Raw genomic sequence first — 17,304 nt, 5'->3', positions numbered from 1 at the left:
ATTTTATAGGAGCATTAAAATAAATATAGGTATGCATCCAAATGGAGTTTTTACCAGAGAATTCATAGCTCCAGCTTTGAAATTATGGTGGCGATAGGGTCTCTTCTCACGAGCCATGTAAACCAATGTGGGCAGCGTAAAGCCTTCATCATCAATAGCATTCGTATCTCTCCCATCAATTAAAATCTAAACAAATATAGATCAGAAATCAGAATGCATTCATTGAAGAATGTAGGTATACATTTTAACTTAGTACAAGTTGGCTCACTCAAAAACCTTAGCACAAGATGGCTTTTCTACATTATATATGCATAAGCTCTACATTTATGGGTGAATTATGGTCATATCCTCCACCAACAAGCACAAGCAAACCAACTTACATGGAGAATAGCTTGGTGATCTCGAGAAGTTGTAGCCCTGTTCCACTCAAGAAATCCTCTATGCTGTTTGCGAATATTTTCTGAAACCTTCCCAAATTTTACGGCATCATTGATTCGGTTCTCCATCTCTGTGTACAGGCTCTATGACAACATAGGAGTTCAAGTGGACAGAAATTACTGGATATACATATCAAGGCAGTCTTAATAATATGCAGTCAAATAATTGAAACATGACTCTAGCATGACATGTTACCTTTATTTTTCCCCATTCAACAGCTTGTAGGCCATCTTTTGGGCACATACATTCTCCATTAAAATATGCATCTGGAGATCTAGGCTCCACCTTGAACTTCTTGCAAAAGGGTATCCAAGACTTTGCAAAGCGAGACGCCTCTAGGAGAGCATAGAATGTGAGCTCAGACCCAGCATCATCAGAGAGGTAGACACTAAGCTTCTCCGGCGGGTACTCGTATGCCATGACTGAAAGAACAGTGCTGATCACCATAGCTGGTGGTTCTATCATTGGGTCTGCCGTGCACACGAAAGCATCGACATTGGGCAACTTGGCTTGGTATCTATTTCATGAAAGATCACATTGTCTTTTTTCGATCAAACAATACACGTACTGTTAAATATGTTTGCATGAACTCATTAAGGATGTTCATTTTGGCCCTTTTAAGAACAAAACGAATGTATGGAATAAAGGCCTAGCTCCTCGTATCTGAGTGGAGTTTGCAGTTTAGATGGGAATTCAATCATCTAGAGTTACAGGTGCAGATTGGAAGCTCACAAAATGGGCTCGATTAATTTGCATCTAAGAATGAACAAATCACTACATGTGGGAGAGCCATATAACTCAAACTATATATGGATGATGAGAACTTGGAAGCAAGAACCCTTATTACTTCGATGCCCGCCGTAATCGCAAGATAAATGACTGGAGATGAGCTTGTTGGGTTACTGCAGGGTTGCAAAAAAGGTGACAGGTCATGGGCCGGAGAATTTGGTGTATGAACAAGTGTGGCAATAGTTAACTGGTTAATCCATTTAATTTATTTCAACTTGTTATAGATCAGGTTAAATTATCTGTTTAATAAATGGCCGAGTTTTGGATCTGAATTTTTGACCTATTTAATGATTCGAATTGACAAAAATTATGCATCCAATTTGACCCATATCTTGTCCAACCCGACCCGACTGCCTCCCATATCTACAATTAACCTACGGAGCACAGGACTTTGGACCTTTGATATATTGTGGGCAAGAAATGTTGATGGTGAAAGACTGGTCAAGAGAGAATGGCAGGCTCCGGTGCAAATTAAGAAAGATGCATGTCTCTTGAAATTTAGGGTGCCAAAAGCTAGATGGTTTCTTTTAATTTTTCATAGACATGTGTAGACATGCTAAACTAAAATCACATATATTAATAGCAGCAGACTTTGAGCTTTGTGCTCCATAGAGCGATCCACTTGCACTAGAATTTTGTGGATCTTGAAGATGCACCACCCGAAGACTTGAAGATTTTTGGTAGCTAGAAACTGCTACAAGGATTTTTGAGAGAGAGAGACTTAATATTATAACTTTAAGTCCAAAAAGTTGGGATGCACCATACAAGACGGTAGTTTATTGTTGAAGAACCGGTACGGAACCGGTACGGAACCGGTTGGGACCGGTACGCCACCGGTTCGGACCGATACGGGACCGGTTTCGTACCGGTCCGGGCCACCACCGGTACGCCAACCGGTACCGGTACGGCGGACCTTAATTGGAACAACTTCCAATTTTCAAAACTGCTAGTGTATTAAGAAATTCCAGTACCATTTGGGATGGCAGTTAAGAAAGAAGCTTTTATGTCTGAACTAGTCCCTTGCGCACAGTTACCAATTTAGGATTTCAAACAGTTCCAAATTCATCTAAAGGGAGGAAATAGATAGGTTATGCAACATCTTGAAGAGGTTCAGTCATCTAATTCTTCTCTATATGGTGTTTCTAGGTGCTGAAAATTAGATGGAATCCCCCTCCTAAAAAAAAAAATCCCTCAAAATAAAATCAGGTGGAATCTTTACAGCGACTAACACTTATAAGATTCTAACTTTAGTGGAATCAAATCTTGATTAGTAGGTAATCTTCGGAAAACTCCAACACCAGAAAAAATCAAAATCTTTTACCTAGTATTGTATTGGACCAACAAAGAATCCTTACAATAGTGAATTTAAGAAAAAGATATTTGCCAGCTCCTGAGAATTGTGTTTTCCGTAATCTAAAAGAAGAGAACATATATAGGTCATGTTTTTAAAATCACTAATTCTCTAGGGTCCCTTTTGGTATTACTTCCGTCTTCTATTTTTGTTTTCAAAATCCAAGAAAAAAAATGAACTAGAGTGAACAATATGTACCGTAAAACCCCGTTTATTTTTTACAATTTTTTGCACAACTTTTAAAGTTTTGGCAGTATAAATCAATTGATTTAAAAAAAAAAAGATAGCAAAAGTTTTATGCAAATGTTATCTTCAATATCAATCTTCATATATTATTTCAGTGATATAGAGATAAATAAAAAAAATCAAAAATCAAAAAAAATAGTAAACAACCCTAAATCTTTGTTGTCCACGGCTAAATAGGAGGTGTCTGGCTAAAAAAACCACCATTATTCTTAAAAATATATATATACAGAAAAATAATTTCAGATAAAAGCAAAAACGGATTTTATAAGGTTAGAATGGCCATTCTGATACCTTTGAAAATATCAGGTTCAATGTTAATGACTGTTTGAGAGTTGACTCTCAAATACAATGATTGAAGTTTGCTGGACTGGTGGGCCTGCTTCATCGATCTTTTCTTTGCTGAATGTTTATTTTTAATTCTTGTCGTTTTTACTTTGAATCAATCTCTCTCTCTCTCTCTCATTTTTCTCTTTGCGGAGGTTGGAAACGGCGGTCATAGTTTACTGCACCCTTTGACAAAAAGACAAAACGAGGCGTGGAAATCGGTGAAGTTGTTTTCATGCCAATATTTTTATCTTCCAACCTTCACCACCGTCCACCCATGTGCTCGAACCTAATCGTGTGCAGTTGTCTCTACTAGCTTTGTCTGTGTGTGTAAGAGCGAGAGCGAGAGAGAGAGAGAGAGAGAGAGAGAGAGCGTTTCTCTTACCTCTTGGAGAGCCTTTCTTTGAAGGTGCGACGATATACTGGATTCCAGCGCACGGATTGGTTGAGAACCCAGTAGAAACCGAACCAGAGCTCAGCTCCAAAGAGCCCCAACCAAATCCACCTCCCTTCTTCTCCAAGCTTTGGGATGTGGCTAGCTCTGTACACCCAGATTAAACACAACCCAACGAACACAGAGAAAGCATAAAGTTTATACCAAATCCTTCCCTTTTCTCCCTTCGTCTCAAACAGAGGACTCTCATCTTCTCCTCCCATCTCTCTCTCTCTCTCTCTCTCTCCCTTCCTCGCGCGCGCCCCCCCTCTCTGGGCATACGTGTGTTTATAATGTGGTTCACGGCGCTTTCGCTCTCTCTCTCTCTCGGTCGTCGTTGTTTCTTGTTATCCTAATGTTGGGCCAAAAAAAATAGCGGCAAACGGCCGACGTGGATCCGGGTTGTGTCTTTCGAACGAATCAACCGTTGGATCACCCACCGCACGGACATCAAAGCGCTCCGGGCTCCATCACTCACTACCTGCACATATCTCAAAGTGACCAGTGGGTGATCCAATGGTGGATTCGCAGGAGGAAAGGTGAATCCTTCCGTTGCACGAAAGATACAATCACAATCTCTGATCTAATAAAATAAGATTGGTCTTGGACTCCTCTATATTATCTTTATACAAAATTAGAAGATATCTGAGCTGTATTCGGAGTATTTTGTTGTTAACAAGCCGCCAGCACGCAGAGGCGGCCAATGCATTTGGGGCCAAGGCGGACTCGCTAATTTTTTTTTTTTTTAAATGATAAAAAAAATTTAATAAGTGCAACAAAACCCAAAAACCTCAATCTTTGATAAAAAAAAGTCCAATCTCTGAAGAAACTCAAAAATTGCAAGCAAAGATTGCTTCTTGGAACTTGGAAGCGCCAAATATGGTGTGGCTACATCCAGCAACTATGACTCCTTTGTCCACCTGATGATAGACTTCATAGTGGAGAGACTCGAAGTCATCATGATGCAGAAAAGGTTTAGCCAGCTGGGTGGCCTTCAACTCGATAGGGAGGTGAGGGTATTGGCCAATTATTTCTCTGAGATGTTACAGATACTCTCAGATGACAACCATTCTAAACTTCGAAAAGATGTCTAAGAATTTGGACTTCCTGAGAGAGAATGACCTAAAATCGACTTCAAACCTGAAACCAATTGCCGTACTTCTGGCGACGGATGCTTGCGAAAGCAGTTCACATGCCTTCCTATATCTGTTTCCTGAATCCAGAGAAGAAGAAATAAAAACTAAATTTTAATAAAAGTATGAGACATAAAACAAGAATTTTTAAAAAGAAAAATTAGAATTTACTTTACCTTCAGATTCTTGAATGTAAACTCCACGTCTGCAAGATTTTGCAGCAGGCTTACCAAAGAATCCTCCGTCTGTGCGAACCACCACAAAAATTCATTCCAAAAAATAACCTTTTTTATTATTAAAGGAAATAAAAAGAAAAAAAATGCAGAGAAGAAAGGAAGGCAATGGACCTGATCGGGGTCTTCCAGGAACTCTTTAATGGCCAAGATTTTGGTCTTGTCGTCGATCGGATAGTCATCGTCTTCTTCTTCTCGCTCTTCTCCTTTCTCATCTCCGTTCATCGACAGAGGCGACGCCGTCGCCGCCCCCTTCCCGGCCGCGGGGCTACTACTCCCCTTCCCCTCCATTCCCCCTGTCGACAGGCCGACGGCCGCCGCCCGCTCCGCCGCGGCGCCGGGAGCGCAGTTCCGGCACCCATCCGCCGCCCCTGGCCCCGCCGCGTAGAGCCGCTCCACGATCCCGTCTCGCCGCGCCCGGAGCTCCTTGCCATAGTCCGCGGCGGCGACGTCGAGCGCGGTCTCGATCAGCGTCCACAGATCTACGCCCATGCTCCTCATCACTCTTCTCAAATCTCCCGCATCCATCGCCCTCGCCCCTCCTCCCTTCCTCGCCGGACCTGAAATCCCTAACACGCTTTCATTACTCCCATCCTATCTATCATTCAAAACCACAAAATCCATCGACTGGGCATCATCGTCCCATTCGATCTGGACTCGACCGAAAAGGAACAAAAACCAGATCTTTCACGCAAAATCGAACAAAAACTGACATTCCTCCTGCAGATGCTCCGGCGACAAAAGCACCCAGCTATTCCTCGTCTTCGGGCCGGGCCTAGGCGGCCGTTGGGCCGGCCCTGCCAGCACCGTTACCTACATATTACCAGCCTCATTATTTTTTATTTTTTTTAAAAAAAAGTAATATTTTGCAATTTTCTGTTCTGGATTGGTGGTGCTCTATCTCGATGGTGGAGTGCTACCATCTGGTGGTGGATCGGTAGGCACCGGTGGTGGGGACGGGTGGGTGAAAGCGTAAGTGAGGATCTATACGGGGTGTGTTTAGTCCCACATTAATTATTCGCCGAAGAGATTTTGGGTACTTATACAGGACTAAAGAACCCAAAAAATACCTTTCAGCTAGTCATTTTGGGTGAGATTCTATGTTATGACAAATGATATCAGAGTGAACTCGATCTATTACCTATGTGGATTAGGAGACACTGCAACACTGGTTAATAGAGGCTAACTATAGGCTTATCATGGTGCTTGTAATTAAATTTTAACCCTTAGCTTGATTAGGATGTTAGGTCTTGAACAGAAAGAATATGCGAGGACCCGTAGGTTGTTACAGCGAAGGCAACACACGTTTACTTTCTTTATTTTAATTCTACATCGATGAAGTTGGCTGGACCATCAATATTGCATTGGTTAAGTACCACTCTTGGACCCTACTGCTAATTACACATCAAACAAGAATTGTGACCCTGTCTAACCAAAACAGGGTCAAAACCTTCCTTGATGTGTCATTAATTAGAGAGGGTCAAAACCTTCTTTGATGTGTAATTAATTAGAGGTTGGGTCCAAGAGCGGTACTTAACCCTATTATAATAGGGTCATAACCAAGAAGCCATAAGTTTTCAAATCACTAATTCATGATGATATTCATATGTTATAACAGCAATTTTAGACCATGTCGACAGCAATATAGCACCATTACCTATTATTTATTAATCACAACTATGTTGTATGTATGATAAAATAAGTTTGCCCCATAACAAATAATTAGTGTTATAATAAGAATATCCAATATAATACATTGTGAGTGAGATAAAGCCATTATATGGACAATGATTATTACTTAAAAAGCTGATATTAACTTGGAGGAAATGTTTATAGAATTAAACTAAGCCATTAAATCACTGTGATTTGGAAGATTATTCAACTGGGTTTTTATCTAGCCACGACCAAAAAGATAGCATACTTAAACAGAAACTTCACTGCTAAAAAAACTTGGAGAAACTGAAAATTATTCTTTATCCTGTCATACATTAACATAGATAGAAAAAGGAAGGGGTATAATAACACTCAGTGCTTACCATCTCCTATACGTATTCTTCCATCATTTTGTATACAACCGGGTGCTGTCTTCCTCTTTTTTGAGAAGTCTTGAGACAAAGTGGGAACCAGTCGGTGCTGGGGGGGAGAGGAGACAAGGACCTCTGGACGAACTAGCTAGCCTTAGATAATATAATATATCATTAAAGAACCTGGGGAGTCAAACACTTATAATTTTGTTTGACAGAAGAATCCAAAACCCAGTCACGGATGATGCGACTTCAGAAACAGTTGGGAAAGAACTAGAACTTAAAAGAACATTAGCAACGATGTTATTATCAACATGAACAGCAGTGTTATTATCAAGAACATCAGCCACCCGAGAAAAGTGGAACGACACAAAGAAGACAAGCATGGCGTTCTTAAGGATGACATGCACAAATTGAAAAATGGCCCAACAATGATCTAGAAGGATCTCCAAATGAATGCGAACTACTTTAGCCACTACGAGTAGAACTGGATAGAGTTTAGAAGCAAAATCCTTCACATCGGAAAGCCAAATTATAGGCCAAATTTTTGGATGTCATAACTTGGTCATACAACATCCAATTGAGATATATATATTTTTTAAATCAGATAGTCTTTCAAGATTTACGACGTGATACCACACTCTTTAGGGGATAGCTCTCTAGCAATTGAGCCCAAATTCCATCATTTTGAGGTCTGAAACAAAAAAGTATCTTTTTCACCTATCTTAAAGAAAAACCCAGAAGTTAAATAGGAATAAGAGAATTTCTACTAATGGAGTCCATAAGTCCTCTAACTTACAGAAAAAGAAAAAAAAAATGCATGTGCTAAGAGAGACTATCCACGAAAAAAGACCATCTGTATCCTCTTTCTTCCTCGTCAAGCCTCTCCTTCAATCCTCTTCCTCTTCAAATTGTGTCTCCAACCGTTGAGGTTTTCTTTCTCCTTCTGAGTCCCTTTCTCTCATCCTTTTGGAAACTATGTATCGATTTATATAAATGCATGTATTGGAATGTTGGATAACTATTTTACTAGGTATATATAATTTGACTGTGCAGTGTGTACTAGTGAATACCATGTTCTGAAAACTATATATGAATTTACCTAAAGGTATGTGTTAGGTTGTTGCTGGTGTGCATTAGAAAAACTTACAATATATAATAGAAAGAAGATGAGTGTGTATTATAAAAACTGTATATCGATTATCTAGAGTTGCGTATTAGAATTAGAGTTGATCATGGGCTGGGCCTCGGGCCTAAACACTGTTTATTTTTAGTCAGGCTTCGAGCTGGGTCTATGTAAAATTTGACAATTCCTATGTCCAAGCCCGGCCCATGATCAGCTTTAATTGGGATGTTAGATGACTATATTACTAGGTGTGCATCAACTAGCCATATACTATTGTACTGATGAGTCCTGTAATATGGAAACTATGTATAGATTTATCTAAAAATATGTATTAGGTTGTTGCTGGATGTGTATTAGAAAGGTTTACAATATGTATCAGAAAGCATATCACTTGACGAGGAAGAAAGAGGGTGCGGCGTGTAAATTTTATTTTTATCTGACTCTTAAATTTCTGCTTAAAAGATGGGCATAAAAAAATATGATAAAAAAAAATATGGCAAAAAAAAAATCCCGCCCTATATAATCTATCATGGTGCCCGCCCCAATACGTTTTTTGTTCGTTGGGATATAGCCAGGGGATATATTGGGTCGCCACCCAATCCGTCAGTTCAAAGCTTCTGTTTTTTTTTTTTCGGTGGGAAGTTGAATCGCCATCTCCGTCAGAAAAGGACGAAGGGAGACGTAGCTGAAGTTTGAAGGGACTAAGATCAAGACAAACATATAAAACAAGGACGAAGCCGCACGAATGGACTACTTCTTTGGGATTTGAAGGAAGAGCACGGATCCTCTGCCCGTTCAGGATCTGGACAAAATAAACACCGCCCTCGAAAATGGGATAAGAACACTGCTCTCTCCCTATCCATAACGCACCTACAGAACGGATTTCTCTAGCACGATTTGTGAAGGGTTGGTTGGCGTGTTTTCGAGGCCAAAATGCTATGATAATTCATCGAGGAACCCAACTTGTGCCAATTCTGGGTACTCTTTTTTTTTTTTTTTTGAGGGAAACACATATATATTATTTATTCATTCCATGTAATGTTTTGTTTATATATAAAAGAAAGGGTAATCCTGTTTTTGTATGTTAAACCTGCCTTCAGGCAGCAAACACTATCATGTATCACTTAATATTCAGGCTATGATGTGGGATCTAATTTAAGAGGCACTTGATGTTCATTCTCTTTGTTTTATCACATATAGCTCGACTTTGTAGAATAGTAAAACTAGAGAAATGAATATCTGCATAGGAACATGAAGTTTCTGAGTAAATTGCACTAATAGGAGTACCAAGAATACTTTTTCTAGTGACCAACATAATAATAACCTGGAACTTTTGATGAAACCTTTATTTATTACATGCATCCAGTACTACTAGTCTTACACAGAAACTCGGAGGAAAGGCCTGGACATCCTTAGACGGCTATGGCGAAGGATGGACCCATTGATTACACTGTCAATGATCTGCATCGCACATGATCTCTCAGGTAATGAACAAAAGCATCCACGTACCGGCCATGGATGTCATTGTTGCTGAAGACCTCCCTCATTCGTTTAGCTGTTTCTCTGAGCTTCTTTCCCTCGTCTTCCACCATCACTGACCTCACCACGTTAGCCACTGCTTCCCTCGTAAAGGAACCAGTTTCCTCATCCCTCTCCACCTCCAACCCAAGCTTCTTCTCCACCATCACCCGAGCGTTGATCCCCTGATCGCCGAAAATGGGCAGGAGGATGAGTGGATGCCCGAACGCAAGGCCTTCGACGACGGAGCTCCAGCCGCAGTGTGTGAAGAAACCCCCGACCGACGAACATGCCAGGATCTCCAGCTGAGGCATCCAACCCATGGCAATGACCCCGCGGCCTGCGATCCGGTCCTCGAATCCCTTCGGCAGCAACTCTACCTCTTCTCGCTTCCTCCTGAGAGCCCAGAGGAAGGGCAGGCCAGAGAGTTCCAGCCCAAAGGCCAGCTCGTGCACGAGCTCGTTGCTTAGCGTCGCCTCACTCCCTAAGGAAACGTACACGACGGACTCGGGAGTCTGCTTGTTCAGCCACTTAACGACGTTCCCATGGCCGGTGTTTGCCATTCCGTTTGTGTTTTCGCCATCAGGTCTGTCATCAGCCGACGGAGGAAGGAGGCCGAGCGGAACGATCGGTTTCTCGTAAAGCTCCGGAAGGACGTTCAGCCATTCACCATCAAACTCCATGCAACCTCGCACGGCCATCAGGTCGCAACATCTGACGACCGAGTTGAAGCGATACTCATCCGACACCCCTGAGGCGCTGTCGTGCACCAACTTAGCGAAGGAGCGGGCCTCGTGGAGACGATAGGCCACCTTCGTCGGGAAGGGGATCCATTCGGGTGTCGCGGTGAGTTGCTCTGGCGACCTCTGCCATGCGGCGGAGAAGGCACTGGAGAAAGATGGGAACGTGTTGAAGTAGGCGCATGGGGTGTTCAGCTTCGAGGCGATCGGCGGCAGCCAGTACGGAGCAAAGTCGCAGATGATCCAGTCGGGTTTTGGAGATGCTTGCTCGAGAAACTCGGCAACTGGTTGGTCGAGCTTATCGAATGCCTTCTTCAGGTGTGGAACTTTATGCGGGGGGAGATCGGCGGTGGCCTCAGCATCATGATCAGGTAGGTCATCGGATGGCGGCAAGGGGATGGAGATGAAATCTATGAGAGGGAGTAGAGGGAGAGGGATGTTTGGGAGCCTATGGATGTTTCTTGGGGTGGAAATGAAGAAGATGTGGTGACCTCTTTTTGCCAGGGACTTGGAGAGCTCGAGGAATGGTATCAAGTGGCCAAAGGCCAACCATGGGAAGAGAACAATGTGGAGAGGGCCTTCACCCATGGGATGCCTGAGCTCCAAGGAAGAATAGAGAGACAATGGAAATGATGCTGTTGGGTTCAAGGATGCAGAGTAGGCCGTGTGGGAGGGGAGGATATATATAGAGCATTAGAGCGGTTGATTCTTATGGGTCAGTCTAAGAGAATTGGATCTATGAAGGACGGAAAAGAGAGTGCAAAACGGAAACTTCTACTGTTCGTTGCTTTGGCTTCCATTATCTCTTGAAAGTTTGAAAGCTTTGAAGACAGTTAATTGTAGAGTTATCAAGTTAGTCATTGTGGGTCTGGTGGATTTTCTGACTACAATGAGCACCCTGAAGCGTTATTTATGAAAAACTCTTTAATATTAAAATGAAAAGAGTTTTTTCTTCTTCTACTACTTTTTTTCCAAGTAATATCATAGGTAGGTGTAGAAATCCATCTATACAACACTATTCGGTCTATAATTTGCAGTCTATATGTAGATGAATTTATTTGATATCTTGGAGATCATAAGGAATGAAATTAAAAGCTTATTACGGTTGTCACTAGCTCCCATAATAAAATCATATGTAACACTAAAATATCTTGGTTATGATGACATCATGACTCATGGGACAGTCTATGGGCCACCTCTTCCGACTGTTATTACTCTGAGATTTTTTTTTGGCATATTTTGAGAATTTTCAACAGTGCTGGTTTCTCGAGTTTGGCTTTTGATTTATCTTGCATGATTGTCTCATATTTCTGCATATAAGACAAAAAAAGAAGCTGATTTTTTGAGCCACTTAGAAAATGCAGGCGAATTTGTCAATTTTTCCTGCCATTTCTTCTCTAATTAGACAATAATTCCACGTGCCTATAGCACTAATGAAAGCTAAATATTAAAATGGGTGGTTAAGTGTTTGATCATATAGAACCACATAATCCAAAAAACATTATGGTTATACATATTGGATGTTAGCCAACAAGATGCTGATGAATGAAGTTCTCTCGCTAAGTGAAATGTAGTAGTCCTTTCTCTTCCACCTAGCCTTTCAAAAAAAATTTGACCGCCTAATTCCAATTGAATGCAATTAGCAAAATTTTAAGATCGGCAAAAATAATATCAAATAATTAAATTGGAAGAAGATAAATAAAATTTTAATTTTTTTAAAATGAAAAGGAACGGAAATCCCACATAGATCTAGAGCCATGACCCTACTATTTTAATTTCTTGCAGGTTCTTGCCCTTTATTTTTTTGTGTGAATCATATATATATATATATATATATATAACAACTCTAATATCAATATATCTATTAGAATCAGAAAATAAAAATATCCCGTAGCTCAGTGGAAATACTAATGACATTTTCCTCACACTATTCGACTCTCTATACATATAGGTTGTCTCAAAAGAGACGAGCAAATGTAATCTTCCAAATGTGATAGAGTAAATTTACATCATTGACATGAATTGCTGGATTAGTTATCTAATTTATGTAAGTTCAAAGCATTTTGACATCTGATAGGGGGAAAAATGGACCGTCCAGTCTACAACTAAAAAACCTTCCAGTTTCAGCCTAGTAAACATTAACGACGATCGGATGAATCTTCACCTTGGCCTAGAGGCCAGTTCGTCTTCAGAACTCCGCCGAAAGTCCCACCAACTCCAGACAATCGCTAACCTACCCCAGCTAAGTTCGGGGCGCCAACCCCAGCGATACACCGCATACGCTCCAACCCTCGAGCTTGGGGCGCTCTCTCGAGTACACCTCGAAATCCGGAAAACCGAGCTACTCCCAGTCTCTGCCAAGCCGACCTCATCAAACGCATAACGTGGCTACTTAACGAGCTCGGCCTCATCAACAACCACATCCATGTGCGGGTCTACGCCCACCTACGTGGCCGTACTCCACTACACTGACGTGTTATGTCTCCATAACCAGCCAACAGCAGTCAGACGACACCTTGACTACTCCGGCCATACCGTTCTTAAGAATGGGATGTACTGCACGTCACCGGCCTACCTGAGCTACAAGCCATCCGGCTCAGAGCCATGCCCCGTTATGATGGGGACTGACAGTACCTCCATCACCTGGGCTGCTCAACCGAGACTATAAATAGCTCAGTCAGGTAATTTCTAAGGGACTTTTTGGCTGGACCAAATTTATCCACTCTAACTTGATCGTCGGAGGGCCTTCACCGAGAACACCGGTGATGCTTTGTGCAGGTCCGCGGTCGTCGCGCTAGAGGTGGCTCCTGTCTTCCCCTTTCCAGCACCGGCGGCTCCTTCGGCTCCATCGGTGTGGTCACCCTCGGGCCAGATTTGAACCACAACAACATCTGTATGCTCGATGCTCCAATGTGGATTTGTAGGAAGGAAGGTAAATTTTTCTTTCGTGCCAGCTATGTGGTGCAGAACTTCATTTTTGCGATCCCTCTGGAATTCCAGGATATCATTTATACTGCTGCCTGCAGCTATATTTACACTAGGATGATATGTCTATTTTTTTAATGAATAATGCATCGGGGTACCCGAAAAAACCTACCGAGTTCATGTAACTCCATTCTGATCGGGAAATCAACTGCACCAGTACTCCTCTTACCACTTTTTTTAATTAATTTATATAATTAAGTTTTTGATTAAAGCATAAAAGATAAAAACATTTCTGATCGTCCAAGCTCCATATGCGCCGCCCGGCTCTCATGCTACCTCGTGTTACAGTAGGGTCTTTAGAGAGATGAAAAAGTAATTTACCGTTTAATATATATCTATAAGTACAAAAACAGTCGTCATGAATGTTAGAAAGCTGCCGTAGATCGCTGCTTCCATTCATCTGCATCCGAGCCAAGTTCAAAGACCGGGTCTAGAAGTACAGTTTTGGACCTCTTTTCTTTTTTTATTGATTTCGAGAGGGACAAGGAGAGGCAGAGAGAGAGAGAGAGAGAGAGAGAGAGAGAGAGAGAGCCTTCAAGCCGCACGCTGGCTCAGTTCTTGCGTGGATATGTTTGACTTTGTTCGAATCAGATATTGTGGAGGGGCGGTGGGCTAGGATGGATGGGCCTCTTGGCAGCGGACCTCTTATTTTGGGCTTGGTTGGGTCCTCCCAAAATCCGTCTCCTGGTGCCCTGTCTATCATCTCACCGTCGAGGCAACAAGGCTATCCTTGGGGCATCTTTAGTTTGAGGAAGCTAGACTCTGGAATGAAAATGGAAATGAGTGGCTCTCATTCCAATTGTTTGGTTGGAGAGAGTTTCATTTTTATTCCAATTCTGCAGGAAATCAAAATATTACCCCAATCCTTAGGGTATGTTTAGTTCGCGGAAGCCGGATTCTGGAATGAGAATGGAAATGAATGGCTCTCATTCCAATTATTTGATTGGAGAGAGTTTCATTTTCATTCCATATCCTTAGGAAATCAAAATATTGCCCCCATTCTTAGGGTATATCTAGCTTGAGGAAGCTAATCTTTGAAGTGAGCATGGAAATGAGTGATTCTTATTCCAGCTGTTAGAAAATCAAAATATTGTCCCAATCCTCCATAATTCAATTTGGACTCTCAGCTAATGTTAGACAATGTGATCCAGGATATATGCTAACTAAAGAAAAGCAAGCTGACGGTCATGAACAGACTGCAGAGTGCAGACTAGAAAAGAAAAGATTTTTTTTTATTAGAAAAAAAAATGAAAGGAAATAACTGTAGATTGTACATAGCTAGTGGCACGGAGTTTTCTATAGCAACCTATCTTCGGAGGGTAAAAGCAGTGTAGACAGAATGTGAGCAAAGAAAGAGTAGGAAGCCACTAAGGTGGTAGCTCAGTGGTACCATAGCCTTACTTCCAACCAAGTGATTTCGAGTTCGAAACGCGCAGGCGTCGATTAAATTGTAGAGACCGGATACTTCCTGCTTGGACACAGGGTCTGAAAGGACGTATTGGTTTGCTGGTAGCCTCGGTGGTACCGGATGTGACGTACTCATACGGAGGATTCGTACCGGAGCCCAGAGAGGTAATCGAGCCAGGCCCATGGGTGGGAAGGGTATGAGTAAAACTGGCCGGGGTGCCCAATACACGGTCATTTCTGCCTGTATCGAACATTCTTTTGGCGGGGAAGGGCTCAATGAGGACTACTATGCGGGGGTGGGCTTGTCCCTTCCTCCCCCTTTTCCCTTTTTCCTTAGCAAAAAAAGAAAAAAAAAGAAAGAAAGAGTAGGGACTTCCCAGCAATTTTCCCGAGAAGAACTCAGCTTACCGACATGATCCATCGAAAACATCCATCATAGTATTGCAGATTAACCATCTGCCAAGACATATTGCCACATCAAAAAGCAATGTCTCATCAGCATACAGCAGAAAAACCATCCTGCTAGAACTCTGTCACAAAGTTCCCAGCAGTCAAATTGAAGCACATTTTGGAGAAGTATTTCCCAGGATAGGGTGAATAGTTGAAGGATTAGAGGTTCTCATGCAGAAAAATCTCTTCAGAAGATTCATCAAGTGGACAGAAAAATACATCGTAAGTCAGGCAAGTAATCAAACTCATTTTTGCCTAGTCTGCCTTCCGCATAACAAATATTTGCTCCTACTTAACATTGCTATTGGCTTCTTCAACACCCAATTTAGCACAGGAGACCTGACATTTTACTCTTTTGTTTAATTTGGGAACATTCATATAGCACTCAGAAATATTTAAAACTGAATAAAGTACAAGCGTTACACCATGAATAAGAGAACAACTTTCAGATTTTCTTATATGCTTTTGTACAACAAAATAACCACTTCAGGAAGCTAGTCAGCTGCAATGCTAAAAATTTTTAAGATGACATTCGAACCCCTTACGACGAGATTGCTTTGGAGGAAAAAACACTAACACTTCAAGCAGGTTCCTCTTCAAATCCTATCATTGATGTTAAATATAGAGAATGTACTCCAGCACTTCCAGCTTGCTCTCTAACCTTCTCGTATAGTATCTCTTAGTTTTGTATGTCTCAATGCTTTCTAGTACTGGGAAACTTGTATCATATTTAAACTAGATTAAAGATAGTAAATCACTCCAGAAATATCATACTAAAAGAATTTACGAAATAGATATCCAATAACAATTTTCAAAAGGATGGGAATCCGGTTTCTGGAAGTGCCACTGCCACCAAAGAATCTGTTTTTGCTTCGTGAGAAAGGGAGTATGTTAGAACGATACCGAGAACACCATCCATAAAATAAGGCAATACCACTTGAAACCGAGAAAATACCAAGCTGCAGAACTAGCCCTTAAATCAGTAATGTTCTCTGAAAGATTTAATCTTCCCTCTGTTACTGATAATGTACAAATTAATATATATACATAAATATATATATTAATGGAGCATTTAGCATTTCCTTTTCCAAAAGGGGAAGAGTGAATCTTCCTTCAACTTTCATTTTTCAAGTGCTTCAAGTTTCCGCTTCAATTTTCAATCTGACATTCTTAAAGCTAACTACAGAATTTATCGCTCAGTGCTGTGATTCTAGAACACTTTGCACAAGCAGTGGATCTTCATGACCACCTTGTAGTGTCAATCCTTTTATTCTGAAAATCAATTTCTTCGTAGGTGATCAAAACATGATCTAATACTACATCAATGTTATCTGAATCTAAGAAGCAGCTGACAAGGGCAAAGACAAAGGTTTTAATGAATTCATGCACAAGTTAACAGAAAGGCACCTGGATAAATGGAGGAAAGAAGGAATATTTAAGTAGGCACTAAGCTTTTTGGAGAGAGAAATGGAAGGATGAAAGGAAGTTGGGAGAGTTAAAAGACAAACAAGAATGAGAATATATGCATGAAAAACGACAAAGGAGAGAAGCGGGACAAATGAGCTAATAATTTTCCAAAGTGCCAGCCAATATATGTCAATATGTGCTGAGCATGGTGTGATACATATCATGCCAATGCTACTCCAGCACAGCAGTCGGCACCAGAACATTGCACTTAATCCCTCGCTAAAGTTCCTACCACCAAGATTGGCAACTGAACCTATATAAACAGCAAGCCAGAAATAGATCAAGTCAGATACAGTCAGTTAACCCAGAACTAAAAGGAAGATCCCCAGTAAAACTTCATGACAACCCCAAAACACTCAAAAGTTTCAAGAATGACATGGACCTCCTCCATCTTCGAACACTTCCTACATAAATACACCATGAGCACACTGTTCAGCACAAAAGTTCCAATAAGTAACAGCTCCCTCCAGATAAAAAGACATGTTAAAAGAAACTGGAGGTGAAGTAACAGCATCGGCCATAACCAAATGGCACTCTATGTAAGTGAGCCTAGCAGAATACCAAAAAGAATCAGCCGCACCATCCCATAGTTGTTACAAGTTACAAGATGATAAGCACCTTAACATAGACCAAAATCCCT

General features: G+C 41.3%; 2 protein-coding genes across 3 annotated transcripts in view; both read right to left on the bottom strand.

Annotated features, from left to right (window-relative positions):
- LOC103722479 (transmembrane emp24 domain-containing protein p24beta2-like) overlaps positions 1 to 5,718 on the bottom strand; it is a 28,634-nt gene extending 22,916 nt beyond the window's left edge. Inside the window, exons 1-6 of one of the 2 annotated variants that reach the window (XM_039126560.1) lie at positions 5,062 to 5,718; positions 4,891 to 4,959; positions 4,722 to 4,794; positions 634 to 908; positions 381 to 521; positions 55 to 186 (exon numbers count right to left, since the gene is read on the bottom strand). In XM_039126560.1, coding sequence (XP_038982488.1) covers positions 55 to 186; positions 381 to 521; positions 634 to 908; positions 4,722 to 4,794; positions 4,891 to 4,959; positions 5,062 to 5,475 — 1,104 coding nt within the window. In that variant the 5' untranslated portion in view covers positions 5,476 to 5,718. Of the gene's footprint in view, positions 1 to 54; positions 187 to 380; positions 522 to 633; positions 956 to 3,533; positions 4,795 to 4,890; positions 4,960 to 5,061 lie in introns of those variants that run through there. The other variant, XM_008813047.4, reaches the window with a different exon arrangement.
- Positions 5,719 to 9,542: 3,824 nt separating this feature from the next.
- On the bottom strand, positions 9,543 to 10,943 carry LOC103722486 (putative UDP-rhamnose:rhamnosyltransferase 1). The gene has a single exon (XM_008813060.2). The coding sequence runs from the start codon at positions 10,941 to 10,943 to the stop codon at positions 9,543 to 9,545; it is 1,401 nt and encodes a 466-aa protein (XP_008811282.2).
- Between the last annotated feature and the right edge of the window lie 6,361 nt (positions 10,944 to 17,304).

The sequence above is a fragment of the Phoenix dactylifera genome, chromosome 1 (assembly GCF_009389715.1).
Source record: "Phoenix dactylifera cultivar Barhee BC4 chromosome 1, palm_55x_up_171113_PBpolish2nd_filt_p, whole genome shotgun sequence".
Classification (NCBI taxonomy): Eukaryota; Viridiplantae; Streptophyta; class Magnoliopsida; order Arecales; family Arecaceae; genus Phoenix; species Phoenix dactylifera.
The sequence above is the reverse complement of the archived record's forward strand: the minus strand, read 5'-3'. Positions and strand labels throughout refer to the sequence as shown.